The sequence below is a fragment of the Mesoplodon densirostris genome, chromosome 10 (genome assembly GCF_025265405.1).
Source record: "Mesoplodon densirostris isolate mMesDen1 chromosome 10, mMesDen1 primary haplotype, whole genome shotgun sequence".
Taxonomy (NCBI): Eukaryota; Metazoa; Chordata; class Mammalia; order Artiodactyla; family Ziphiidae; genus Mesoplodon; species Mesoplodon densirostris.
The window spans coordinates 70,053,634-70,068,249 of NC_082670.1; the positions used below are offsets into that span (position 1 = coordinate 70,053,634).

A 14,616-nucleotide genomic window follows, 5' to 3' on the forward strand; every position below is an offset into this window, starting at 1 on the left:
TGATTCCGGGAAGAGAGGCTGGAAGGCAGATGCTTGAGGAGGCTAACCTTGGGGCACCGTCGCCACCTGGTGGCGTACTCCGGTTCTTGCAGTGGTCGCGCCTGCAAGCGCCGCGAGGCGAAAGGAGAGAACAAAGAAAATGAGGGCGGAGGGGCCAGGGTGGGCTATTTGACTTTGCCCGAAGACCTGACCCGCTTTGTCCATCACTGGAAGGTGATGCGCCCCCCGGAAGGGCTGAGCTCCCTGTCCTGAGAGTGTGCAAACAGGGAGCCCTAGACTGGGCTTTACACTACTTCCAGGCGTCATCACTTGGAAATCAGAAAGGCCAAAGTCTTAAGATATTAGAATCATCGAGGAGGTAATCCCAACTCCCACCCCTGCCGCCAGGTCACAGTCACAAGGGGCTGAGAACTGCCCGAGATCACTCAGCTCCGGCTACTCCTCCGCCCCGCCCCAGTGTGGGCAGCCTTTGTTCATCAAGGTCTCAGAGACATTCCGGCCACAGGCAGCGGAGTTTACCTTATCTCTGTGATCCTCCCTGGGGCACTTGGCCTGCAGCTCCACGCCCTCTCCTTCCCCCTCTCCCTGAGATCTGACATCCCTCCCGCCTCTGGCTCCCCTTCCCTCGGGTCCCCGCCCCCACTGGACCTCTCTCCACCTGTCCCTTCAACTGCCATTTGCATGCCTGGGACAAGTTGCTGTCACCAGCCTGGATATTTCTCCAGAGCAATCCCCTCACGTTCATCCCCTAACCACCCAGGAATCTGGACAGTCCACTGTCCAAACCCCGCCCTGTCCACTGCTGTCCCCTCCTCCTAAAATGTTTTCTTTTGAAATATCATACTTACAGAAAAGCTGCAAGAATAGTACAAAGAACTCCCCTACCCACTTTACCAAGTCATTTATTTTTTAACATTTGCCTCATTTGCTTTCTCCTCTCTGTTCGTCTCTATTACACACACACACACACACACAGTTTCTTTTATGAAACCATTTGGAAGTAGGTTACATCATAGTCCTTAACCTTAACCTCAGTGTGTTATTTCCTGAAAATAAGGATATCCTTCTATAATTATCAAATTCAGGAAATTTAACATCAAGACAATATTTTAACCTAATCAATAGTCCATATTTCCACTTGGTCAGTTGTCCCCAAAATGTCCTATCTAGCACTTTTTGTTTTTTTGTTTGGTCCCAGATCCCATCCAGGATCACATATTTCATTTACTTGTCATGTCTCTCTTTTTTTTTTTTGCGGTTCGCAGGCCTCTCACTGTTGTGGCCTCTCCCATTGTGGAGCACAGGCTCCGGACGCGCAGGCTCAGCGGCCATGGCTCACGGGCCCAGCCGCTCCGCGGCATGTGGGATCTTCCCCACCTGGGGCACGAACCCGCATCCCCTGCATCGGCAGGTGGACTCTCAACCACTGCGCCACCAGGGAAGCCCTGTCATGTCTCTTGAGCCTCCTTAATCTGAACAGTTCCTTAGCCTCTCCGTTGTGTATGACACTGACGTGTGAAGAATCTAGGCTGGTAATTTTATATAGTTCCTCAGTGCAGGTACTTCCTTTCCTCCTGCATTTTTTTGCTCTAAGTGCCAAGGATCTACCCAGTTCCTCAGGTTAGGAACCTAGATCCCTCCCTCCCTCCCTCCTGCCCAGCCCTCATCAGGTCCTCATGCCCACTGCCCTTCTCTTCAATGCCCTCATCATTCCTCACCAACCAGCCATCCTCCACCCTGCCATCAGCGACTGTACTGCTTCACACAAGCTAGCTGTTTAAAGTGTGGTCCAAGGACCTGCAGCATCAGGAGCTTGTTAGAAATGCAGAATCTCAGGCCCCAGCCCTACAGAATCAGAACCTGCATTTTTAAAAAAAATATATTTTATTTATTTATTTATTTTTGGCTGCGTTGGGTCTTCGTTGCTGTGCGCAGGCTTTCTCTAATTGCAGAGCGGGGTCTCCCTTCGTTGCGGTGCGAGGGCTTCTCATTGTGGTGGCTTCTCTTGTTGCGGAGCACGGGCTCTAGGTGCGCAGGCTTCAGTAGTTGCGGCACGTTGGCTCTAGAGCACAGGCTCAGTAATTGTGGCGCACGGGCTTAGTTGCTCCACGGCATGTGGGATCTTCCCAGACCAGGGCTCGAACCCATGTCCCCTGCATTGGCAGGCGGATTCCTAACCACTGCGCCACCAGGGAAGTCCAGAACCAGGATTTTAACATGTTCCCCAAGTGTTTCTTCTGCTAAGTCTGAGAAGTCCTGCTCTCAGAGATCCCTGAAGCAGACCCCTCAGCTCCATATTGAAGGAGTGTCCCTCTCTACCACCCCTGACCCCCAAACTTCATTCTTACCGCACCTACATTCATGAGGGTATGCTGTCACCTTTGTACCATTTAGTCCTTCTTCCTGGAATGCCCTCTCTCTCCTGAGACTTCTACTCGAGATTAGGCTTAATGGTCACTTCTGTGGTGTGCTTCCTGCCACTCCTCTTGGGCGCCATTTCCTCTGAACCTGCCTCTTATCCTAGCTTCAGTTACATGCAAGTGTTACTCCCAAGGGCTCCTGATCTTTAAGGAGTTCCTCCTCCCATTAGTTGGTGAGCTCCTTTAGGGAAAGCCTGCATCTCACACACCTCCTTATCTGCAGTGCCTGGAACAATTCGAATGTCTGTTGAATGGGCACGTAAAAAACAAGCTTCTTCCACAGAGGTACTTCTTCCCAGTAGATCCTGAAGTGGGTACTGGGGTATCCAAAGGGCCATCCAAATACCTGAGCCACAGAATGTTAGGACAGGGGTGGCCACAGGGAAACATCTACTTCAAATGCCCTTTGTGATCCATGAGAAAAGGCCCCAGAGAAGGAGAAGTGGCTTACTTGCAGCTTCGTCCCCTGGAGTGGTTGGCCCAGCGAGTCACTATTGACCCATGTTTTGACCTTCCTGGAGCAAAGTGCCCTCATGTGGTTTAGTGTGAGAAGCAGAGTAGTAAAAACCAGAGTTGCAGATGAATGCGCACAAAATGGAGACTTATGTAGAAGTTTTAAACATGAAAAACTATTCTGTATCTTCTTGCTTAGGAAAGTCATGCCAGTGAAGGATAATGGTTACCTTGAGGAGGATGCGGGAAGACTGGAGGGTTTATAACCAAGCTGGGGTAGGCAGGGGGCTTCAGCCATGCTGTTTACTCTTAAGCTGTGTGTGGAATATGAGTGTTGAATTATTTTTTATACATACTTATGTCCTTTAAAAATTCTTATCTGAACCAAGGGATCATGCCTTGCACACAGTTGTCCTCAAATTTTTTAATGAGTTTTCTTGCTGAAGGCTTTCAGTTAACCAGCCCTCAACCTTGTGGGTGCCCATTAAGTTTTTTGTTTTTTTTTTAATAGTAAATGTAAACTTTCTGCATGGCAAGCTTCCAGCTCTAACAAGCAAAGTTCAGAGGGCAGGGTGCATTCTGGAAAACAGAATACCACCCTGTTATTGGAGCTTAAGATGAACACAAATAAGGCTGGGATTATATCTTAGCACATGGGCTAGAGTTCAGGTTTCATTTTATAGGCAAAGAAACACTAAATTCTCAAGGAAGAATGGTTTGAACCAATTATTCATTTTAGCAAGGTGACCGTGGCAACAACGGGCCAGACAGGAGACCAGCTAGCTTTGGCAACAATCCAGAAGTATTACCTGCTCAAAGTAAATTTATTTTATTTTTTTTTGGCCACACCGTGCAGCTTGTGGGATCTTAATTCTCCAACCAGGGATCGCACCCCTGCCCCCTGCAGTGGAAATGCGGAGTCCTAACCACTGGACCACCAGGGAATTCCCTCAAAGTAAATTTAAAAAGCAAAATGGGGTGAGGTGAAGAGAAACAAGACTTGCTCTGAGTAGATGTTGAAGCTGTGTGATGCACAGAAAAGGGGCTTCTTATTCTTTTATGTTTGAAATTCCTCATGATTAAAAAAGGTAGTGGGGCTTCCCTGGTGGTGCAGTGGTTGAGAGTCCGCCTGCCGATGCAGGGGATGCGGGTTCGTGCCCCGGTCCGGGAAGATCCCACATGCCACGGAGCGGCTGGGCCCGTGAGCCATGGCCACTGAGCCTGCGTGTCCGGAGCCTGTGCTCCGCAACGGGAGAGGCCACAACAGTGAGAGGTCCGCGTATAGAAGTCATAAATATACACTGACATGACAAATGAAAAAACCCTAATTACAAGAAAGGATAGTTGGTTTTGGCATAAAGTTTTTCATAAATGAATTAGAAAAGTACTGTTCACCTCAAATACATGATACAGAAATAGCCCATGATATAGAAATAGATGTTGAAGAGTTTAAATAACAATTCATTCTGAAAGACTGAGAAAAAGCAGCATATCTAAATTAACATTTATATACTTTTAAATGTGTACAAATAATATATTTATAGCTGTGGTAGATATTTAGCTATTTCCGCCATGAAACTTAGTTTGTGGTCTAACTAATCAAAACTTTCTAATCTTCTCATTAGGAATATGGAGTCTTGTCTTTGGGAAGGTACTGTAATATGGGATGGGTTAAACAGAGTACAGCCATGTGATTTTATATGCAGTTGAAAATCACCTCTAGATATTATTGTACATAACTCTTTATATATGTACATGTATATATACCTACATATATATACTGTTTAAAAAATTGGTGTGACAAAAGTTGAGTGGAGAGTAGGGTGGCCGTGCTTAGACATACAGTGTCTCTTTGGAAGGGTTAATAAACCATCTGGGAGAGGAAGTGGGGAGATGAAGGAGATAGTGCTCTCTCCTCCAAATCTTTATGAGCACGTTAACAGTAACACTCACTGGAGGTTGGTATCACAGGGGACTTCCTTTCTTCACACATTGTCTTATAATTTTTTTTTAAAGGCTGGAATAATGCCTCTACTATAGAGGCAAATCAGAAGGGAACTATGTCTAAATGATGCTTGAGGGAATTCCCTGGTGTCCAGTGGTTAGGAATCTGTGCTTTCACTGCTGAGGGCCTGTGTTCCATCCCTGGTGGGGAAACTGAGATCGCACAAGCCACGTGGTACGCCCCCCCGCAAAAAAAGAACACAGATTACTTGCTATCTCGGCACCACTCTATTTTGTAATAGACTTTTGCTCGAGCTGGTATCCGTTGTGGCAATAGCCCCCAGCATTACAGGTCCAAGTTTCTCTGGTTGCATGTGGGCCCGTGACTCACCATCTGCCTGATTTCCTTCTGCAGTATCCTCTCTGGCTCCTTCAGAACACAACTGAAACTCCTATCTCCTTTACAGTGGCCCCTCTTTTGGTCTGTTGCTCAATCCTATGAATTAATACATCTTGTAAGAGAATGTCAGAGGTTCAGGCAGGCTTTTCATGCCCCTACTGCATCTTGTAAATCAACCTGAATCACAAGTTTGTTTTTGGACTCAGAGTAATAACTGAAGGTCATCTGGCCATCCCTGACGTCAAGCCACATGACAGCTCTTTGGCCTCTTAAAGAAATGTCGCTGCCCCAGCCTCTGGTTTTTAGTCAAGTGTGGTCCCAGAACTTTTAAAGGGACTCACAATTCCCTTTAAATACATTATGAAGTAGGCAGAGAGCACGGGTTCAAGATTGTTTTTATTTTCAGAGCCTGCAACAGTTGGTTACCAGTGTTACTAAGCTGGTACATTCTGAAGGCCATCCCACCTCCCTTTTCAGGCATTCAACCAACAGAATCCCTACAAACAAGATTACAGACTAATTAAGATGTGTCTCAATGTGTGTGGGGGAAGAGGCCTTCTCCCCCTGCTCCCCTCCTCCCCACATACTTTTTCTAACAAGATTGCTTTATAGTCAAATGCAACTCAAACCCATAACATAGCAACCAGTCATCTCCAGTATCACTGATTCTCTCCCCGCCCCCAGAACAGGAAGCCGGGGCAAGAGGGGAGACGGAATCTGCTGTATAAGAAAAACTTCGCTATACCCCAATGGAGCAAAGATGGTGAGGAAGCCAGCGCCTAAGGGTGGGGATGAGCAGGAACCAAACAGGCCTGTCTAGAATCAATCAACTCAGCCCCAGCTCCTTGGGAGGTGTTCCTTTGAGACCCCTACTTCTGTGGGATGAGATGAGGGGCAACTGGTGATAATCCATCTCTCCCTGTCCCTCAAAACATGATAAACTCAAAGTTTTACCTTCAAAATCCACCACGCTGCCTCCTGAGAAACACATTCTATAGTCATCTCTGCCAGCACCCACTCCCTTCTAATGCCCAGGGCTTCCAGCCCCTCTCCCCAACCTTGGGTGGCCCAGCCAACATTGATTTGATACTCCTTGACTCATAAAATGACTATTTTTAAAAAATTAAAATAGAAGCCATCAAAGAGTATCAGAGTAATAGAAGAAAGACACTCAATATATACTCCCTTCCCTTATCTGGTAGAGCCCCCCATCCCTGCCCGCCTACACTGGGATACCTGCTCTACCATGTTCCAACACTGACCTGGGGGTGGCCCAATGGAAGCCGCCTCAAGTGCTTTCCTGACCATGACTCCTAGACCAGCAACATCACAGTGAGCAGGGTCACCCCAGTAGATCTCAGGGGCCTTCGAGGTAGGTCTGGGAGGTTTAGCTTATGTCCTGCAGCCAAGCCTGAGTCTGGGGCCTGCTCCCACCAGTATCTCAGTCCTTGGCTGTAAATAGCAGCAGCCCCAGTACTGCAGCGCCTCCTGGGGGTGACAGAGTGCCTAGTTCTCTGTCCCACAGTTCATGTCCCTCTTCTTCCCCCTCCCTTTTTCTTTTTTTTTTAAAAATTAAAGGCAGAGGTAGTCCCTGGGATGATAAAACCCCACCTAGGATGGCAGTATTGTAACTTAAAGAAGCAGTTAAATAAAAGTCTCCAGGAGTTGATTACAAAAAAAGAAAGAAACAAAAGTGACTGATAAAGTTGAATAAATTAATGATATGGGTTATCCCACAAAGACCTTTCCTTCGAAGGCTGTCTTTGGTATTTGGCCAGCAGCATTTGTGAGTCTTCTCTCCATTCAGACTCTCCTACCCCTCCCCTCAGGAAAGAAGGCCATTGCCCAACGAGGCCCAGGCGGCTCATCCAGCTGTGGGGGATGAGGAGTCAGAACATCTTGACTTGGTGCTTGGAACTGTGCTGTGGCACTTGACAGCCTTGGCAGACTGTCCTGTTGCAGAAGGAGGACAACTTACAGGGACAGAAGAGCCAGCAGGATGCTCTGGGTTCCAGCCCTGGGAGAGTTGGAGGTAGGTTTAAGACATGGAAGCCTCAGGCCTTCTCTCCAAATGTCACACAGCTGGCCCCTTTGCTCAAGTTTCTCTATAGCAAACAGGGGAGGGGGGCAGGGAGGGAGGCTCAGGCTGCTGCTGTCTGGCACTGAGACCCTCAGAGCTTCTTCAGACGGCTATACATCTCTCTCTTGCTCTTTTCCCCGGCCCAGGTCCGGCTCTTGGTGCGGAACTTCTTCAGGTCTTCTTTAAAGTCCTTGTGGTGCATGGGCCGGTAACTGGGGGGCTCGCAGTGAGACTGGCGGGAAGATAGGACGAAGTCAGGGCACACCTGCTTCATAAGCACACTCCTGCGCCCTCCCTGCTGGGGGCTGCAAAGCTCTGCTCAGCAGGTTCTAGGGCCCTTCTGTGTGCAGGGCAAATCCCCAGACCCCTGGCAAGAAACACCCATGACCACCAGACATCTGGGTGGAGAGGCGGCCCCTGCCCTTCAGAGAGTCCATCTTACCTGGCATTTCAGGAAGAACTCCTTATATCCGCCCTTCAGGACATATAGTTCCGGGTAGTGGAGTTTGGGGTACTCATTACCAAGCCGATCTCTCTCTCTCACATATCGGCACCTATAAAGGGGAAGGAAAGCCAAAGCATGGTTAGCTCTACACAGTGAAAGCAGTGTTCCTTACACACATCTCCCCAACTTTACCTTCATTCTTGGAAACAATCAGTGTCGACTTGTGATTTCCTGGCCACCTATTATCTTCAGGAATAGTGTTCACAGCCGGTGCCACTGCCTCGTATTGGCAGGTAGATGGTCTCTTCCCAACTTTTCAAGTTAAACAGCCCTAGCAACTGATCTCTGCCCAGCATCTTCCCTGCCACCACCAGCACCTCATCTTCGGTGACAGCTTCTCAGCCAGCTTCCCTCTGCATTCTCCACTCTCCACAACCAGTGTCTCTCCCTTACCTCCTTCTGAGCTTTGTTCCTGTCTCAGGGCACCTACTTGCATCCTGTACTAAAATGGACTATTGTGTAGTGTACTGTATACTCCTGTAGTTATGTGTGTGCAAATGCAGCAAAATATCACCAGTCGATGAAATCAGGGGAAGCATGCACTCTTTCTGAGCTTGAAATGGTTACAAATAAAAAGGTGGCACAAGAACTTGAACCCAGCCCCATGAGAAAAGTCTCTCTTGGAACCTTCTAGTGAAGCTGCACTGCTCCCTGCCACCTCTGTCCCTGTTTGCTCAGCATTTGTCACAACCATCTTCCGTCTCTCCACTGGGACCTCCCCTGCGGCAGGTTAGTCCTGTTTACTCACTGCTGTACCTTCATTGCCTCAATAGCCCCTGACACGTCCAGGCTGGCAGTCCTTTCTGAAGGGACCTAGCACAGATGGGCAGCTGTTTGGCCCTCCCCCTAGCTTTTTAATACCACCACACACTTCTGACCACATTTTCAGAACCAGTCCTGTCACCATTAATGAGTGTGGAAAGATGTTGTTAGAGCATCAGAGTGTTATTTTAAATCTGAAGTGATGTTATTTTATTGTAATTATACTTTCACTTATTTTGGTATAAAACTTATCTTTGTAGTAAACTATAACAGGGCCTTAGTCAACAAAGCCCTAACAGAAGTTCTTATTAATAAGGGGTGGGGATGGGGGGGCGGGCGGCATTTCTTTTCACCTCTAATGTGGCGATAACGTGAAGGTAACATAACCCACTCCCTTGCAAACGTGGATTTGACAAGTGTTCGAGAGCATCACATCAAGTTTTGCAGAGAGGACATCACACTTTTCTGGCATTTGCATAAGGAGCAACCACACTGTACCTGAAGGATGTCACCTGAGAACAGTAGCCCCATAGGTAGAAATAAGGACAGTGGGGGAAACTGGAAGAGCCAGAGTTTAATTCAATACAAAGGAAGGTTGGACAGTGAGCCATGCCCAGCAGTAGCCAGGACTAACTCAGGAGCGGGGGTGATGAAGCAGAGGCCAGATCCTCGGGGGATGTTGCACAGGGAACACCTGTGTCACAGGCTGGACTGGGGAAGCCAGAAAGCCCTCCATGACGACTACTGTGAAACTGTTAGGGCAAGCCTATAAACTACACTCCAGGAAGCTGTTCATGAAATCAATTGACTGCAAAACAGGTAAGGATTTGAGAGAATACCTGTTACACGTGAATTGATACTTTTACAAAACTAGGTATTTACACACCATGTGTGTAGGCTAAGGCATGGAAATGACATTCGATGTGCAACAGGTGGTCCCACAAAAGCACCACGGGGGCCATGCCCTGGAGCCCACTCACATGCGAGGGCCTCGCTCAGAAGAAAACTCGCAGTGGAACACCACGATGACACGCTTGCCATCCGTAGGTACGATGGGCTTCTTGAGTAAGAAGTCTTCAACCTCCTCTTCCATGTGCAAGTTCACTGCACCCTGTGAAGGCACCAGAGACTCTCGTTTCACACTCGCAGTAATGATTCTTCGAGAGTGGTCTTCAAATGGGCACCCCAAATTCTGTTATGACTGTGTGCACTGTATGAGTGGTATTTGTGAATGCCCGGGACTTTCACAGCCATGACAGTGGCAAACACTAACACTGTATTTAAAGTACCTCCTTACCGTATTTCAACACTATATTATTGGTTAAAAGATTAAAAGGGCACAACCAATTACTTTCTTCCTGGGAAAGTATGTTCCAACACCCACCTAACCAGGCAACTATAAATGTAAGAGGCATCACTAGGCTTGGTACAGACTGGAACATGTTGCCAGAGACTGGCTTCTCCTCATGGCTTCATGTCCAGGCATGGCTTAGAAGTCAGTGGGTACCATTTAGAAATGCCTGATGGTGATAGTGATGGCCTGAGGGACAGAACAGGAAGCAGTTGCGTACAGTGTGGTAGAGATTAGTGCAGACCAGGGAACATTCTTTCAGTGCACCAGGAGTCAAATGCCTTTCACGCCCACTGCTTCTTTTTACAATTCTCAGAACCAGCATGTGAGCATTATAATGAGCAGCCAGGTGTCACCTCCCCCTTTTAAAAAAAAATCACAGATGCTGTCCAGGGATCCTGCTATGCCTCCAACAGCAGGGCTCGCCCACAAGCCTCAGGAATCCATACCTTGATGTGCCCTCCCTCATATTCATACGGGTATCGGCAGTCAATGATAACAAACTCTTTAATGAGGTTGGCAAACTTGCCACTCAAAACAGACGCTATCTGTGGAGAGAAAGCCAAGGAGAATCAACTCTGGCTGCCAGGAACACGTAGATTCCATGTGTGGCAGGTTCCAAAAGGATGACTTACAATTTCTGGAGAGATGTATTTTAAATCCTGATGCTTTCCAGCAACTGTATGAAAGAGGTAACACTTAAAAAAAAAGAGAGAGAAAGAGAGAGAGAAATACTTATGTTGGTTACTTGTCTAGGCACTTCATTAATATCCTGACATTGAATTTTCACACAGACCTATAAGGCACATTATCCCCATTTCCATATGTCAAAGCTAGGTACCTTGTCCAAGGTTAGCCAGCAAGTAAGCCAGACTTGAATACAGAAACCTCAGGTGATTTCCCTTTTCTCCCGCTTTTGTTAGGAACCCTCACCTCAGCAGCCAGACTGTGTGCAGCACATAAAGGACACAGAGAGGAATGACTTCATTGTTTACTAAGCACCTGCTATGTCCAGCATGGTGCTAGACACTGGAGGTGGAATGAGTGAGGCTGGGCCCAGACTTGAGGGGGAAGGACAGGCACATCAGTAATTACTAGGGCTGACTGGCCGAGTCAAGTGCTCACCCAATCCCATGGCCGTATGTGGGGTTATTATGACAAACACAACCAACCACAGCTTCAATTCAGGTGCAAGCTTCTACCAGCAAGGACACACCACACCCAGGTCTTGGCTTGCTCTTCCCTTCAGACTAGAACTGTCTTCTATTTTTTAAAAAATTTTATTTATTTTTTAACATCTTTATTGGAGTATAATTGCCTTAAAATGGTGTGTTACTTTCTGCTGTACAATGAAGTGAATCAGCTATATGTATACATATATCCCCATATCCCCTCCCTCTTGCGTCTCCCTCCCCCCTCCCTATCCCACCCCTCTAGGTGGTCACAGAGCACCAAGCTGATCTCCCTGTGCTATGCGGCTGCTTCCCACCAACTATCTATTTTACATTTGGTAGTATATGTAAGTCCATGCCACTCTCTCACTTCGTCCCAGTTTACCCTTCCCCCTCCCTGTTGTCTTCTATTTTTAATCCACTTATTTCTCCCACCTGGTTGAAATATCTAGTCCAGATCCAAACCTTCCCTAATCGCCTAGCTGAGACTGAGACAAGCCTTTTATTTCTTAGTCTGCTGCTTTCACTGCGCTGATGTTTACTTCAATCCACCATGTGATACATGTAGTACATGTCCATGTGGCATGATGTCTTACTGACCACATGTTAAGTGTTTTGAGGGAAGGAACTGTGTCTCATTTTGGAATCTTTGCCTTACACATAATAAGTGTTTCCAGAAATGTTAGCTACATTAATATGTAAAAGACTGACCTGGGGACCTTCAAATCATATGTGGCTAAACAAGCTACTACTGACACAGGAATGTGTCACATTTCACCACAGCTCAAAGGCAGCCAACCTGTATCAGGCCATCAGCAGACCTTCCTCTGGACCTCCCTAAGGACCTTTTCCCTCGAGGGCCATGCTCTTCTGGACAATGGAGAAATTTAGTCTCAATCCTGGACATTCTAAGAGGACCTTTTGATATACAGACTTATATACAGTGAGGCTAGAGGTTTATTTCTGCTTCTTTACACTTTTCTGCAATACTGCTTTTATAATCACAAACACAGTTCCCAGAGAGCCTGGTCTTTGGGTTGGTGTCAAGGCTGGTGGGTGGCTCCCTACTTGAAACCTCTGACCAGCACCAGTAAGGTCTATAGTCCCACAGAGACTGAGATACACCTGATCAAGAATGTGTTTCCTTATCTTAAAAAAAATTTCAAACTGTGTCCCCTTAGTGGGGTGGGGTGGGGGGAACCCCAGGAGCCACTTCAGGGAGGGAGGAAGGCTGAGGGGGGGCGTTTTAGGTACCCCCCTGCCAATCCTGCATCACAGAGCAGTTCTGCGTGCAATTACCTTGGAGAAGTCTCCTATAAGGTCCCTTGGGTCATTATCCAAAATATTCTCAATGGTCCCTTCTGGGGAAGATACCAGGCATAAAGACTGATGTAGAATCTGTAACAAATCAAAGGTGGAGGATGAGGCCAGGCTTCTGAACAGAACTTATGAAAACCTTCACCTGGAACATGTCAGGAAGAAGAGACTGAAATGTTAACATCCATATTTAGCAAAAAGATACCTTTCTTATTTGACTGAATCTAGAGTGAAAAAAAGAATATGGGTTACTGACTAGGTATACTATTATTTGAACTGAATTCAATTCTAACTGAATTGCTCTGAAACTTCCTTTTTTTTTTTTTTTTTTTAAAAAAGGAGGGGGGCTTCCCTGGTGGCGCAGTGGTTGAGAGTCCGCCTGCCAATGCAGGGGACATGGGTTCATGCCCCGGTCCGGGAAGATCCCACATGCCACAGAGCGGCTAGGCCCGTGAGCCATGGCCGCTGAGTCTGTGCGTCCGGAGCCTGTGCTCTGCAACAGGAGAGGCCCGCGTACCGCAAAAAAAAAAGGAGGATTAAAATTAGGGCTAAGTCTAGGGCCTCCCTGGTGGCGCAGTGGTTGAGAGTCCGCCTGCCGATGCAGGGGATACGGGTTCGTGCCCCGGTCTGGGAGGATCCCATATGCCGCGGAGCGGCTGGGCCCGTGAGCCATGGCCGCTGGGCCTGCGCATCCGGAGCCTGTGCTCCGCAACGGGAGAGGCCACAACAGTGAGAGGCCCGCATACCGCAAAAAGAAAAGAAAAAAAAAAAAAAAAAAAAATTAGGGCTAAGTCTAAAAAAAGTATTTCTTAGCTCTACCCACTGAGAAGCTCCAGGGTTGCAGTAAGTAGCCCCTAGGTCAGTGTGCTCCCTAAATAATACAGCTGACCCCTGAACAACACGGGGGTTAGGGCCACCATCTCACATCCCTGAATTCAACCAACCACAGATCGTGCAGTACCACAGTATGTACTTATTGAAAAAAATCTGCGTATAAGGGGACCTTCACAGTTCAAACCCATGTTGTTCAAGGGTCAACTGTATTTTCCACTAAAAGAAACCAGAGCTTTTTGATAGACTCCAGGCTGGGACAAGAAATGTACAAGATAAACCTGGAACACTTTGTCATTAGTAGCAAGGAAGCACTCATATTTCAAAGGACACGTCAAAAGGACTAATCGTGGGGAAGTAAGGATTTCTTTTATACACTTAGTGTATTTTATATTTATTTATCTGGCTGCATCAGGTCTTAGTTGTGGCATGCAAACTCTTGGCTGCAGCATGTGGGATCTAGCTGCCTGACCAAGGATCGAACCCGGGCCCCCCGCATTGGGAACGTGGAGTCCTAGCCACTGGACCACCAGGGAAGTCCCAGGATTTCTTAAGTAGTACACAAAAAACACGAAACATAAAAAGACTGATAAATTAAAACATGTTTAAAAAAAAATCAAGAAATTGTTCATCAAAACAACAAGATTAGGTAAGAACAGGCAAGCCAGAGTGGGCAGATATGCATTCTTCTCAATAAAAGATTCATCTCTGAATATATAAAGCATTCCCACAAATAAGAGACAACCCAATAGAAATATGGGCTAGAAACTTGGCCGAGTAATAGAGAAGAAAATCTAAGACCAAGAAAAATAACTATCAGGGAAATGAGAGTTAAAATCAGATACTACACACTCACCAGAATGGCTAAAGTTAAAGGGATGAACAACACCGGATACTACTGGTAAGGATGTGGAAGAACTGGAACTCTCACACACTGTTCTGAGTACAGCCAGCCCTCGGTATCTGTGAGATAGGTTTCAGGGCACCCAAGGATGCTCATATAAAATGACACGTAGTAGCACTTCCGGGTAAGATGGCGGAAGAGTAAGACGCGGAGATCACCTTCCTCCCCACAGATACACCAGAAATACAGCTACACGTGGAACAACTCCTACAGAACACCTACTGAACGCTGGCAGAAGACCCCAGACCTCCCAAAAGGCAAGAAACTCCCCACATACCTGGGTAGGGCAAAGCAGAGAGATTCCCGCACAGAGGAGCGGTGCCGAGCGGCACTCACCAGCCCGAGAGGCTGGTCTGCTCCCCCACCGGGGCGGGCGGCGCTGGAGCTGAGGCTCGGGCTTCGGTCAGAGCGCAGGGAGAGGACTGGGGCTGGCGGCGAGAACTCAGCCTGAAGGGGGCTAATGTGCCACAGCTAGCC

General features: G+C 47.4%; 1 protein-coding gene across 4 annotated transcripts in view; it reads right to left on the bottom strand.

Moving 5' to 3' along the window:
- Positions 1-5,603: 5,603 nt before the first annotated feature.
- CDC25A (cell division cycle 25A) overlaps positions 5,604-14,616 on the bottom strand; it is a 32,664-nt gene continuing 23,651 nt past the window's right edge. For all 4 annotated transcript variants that reach the window (XM_060110604.1, XM_060110602.1, XM_060110603.1 and 1 more), the window contains 6 exons: positions 12,387-12,485; positions 10,551-10,613; positions 10,365-10,463; positions 9,545-9,675; positions 7,740-7,851; positions 5,604-7,529 (listed from right to left, as the gene is read on the bottom strand). In XM_060110604.1, the coding sequence (XP_059966587.1) occupies positions 7,389-7,529; positions 7,740-7,851; positions 9,545-9,675; positions 10,365-10,463; positions 10,551-10,613; positions 12,387-12,485 (645 nt within the window). In that variant the 3' untranslated portion in view covers positions 5,604-7,388. The remainder of the gene's footprint in view (positions 7,530-7,739; positions 7,852-9,544; positions 9,676-10,364; positions 10,464-10,550; positions 10,614-12,386; positions 12,486-14,616) is intronic.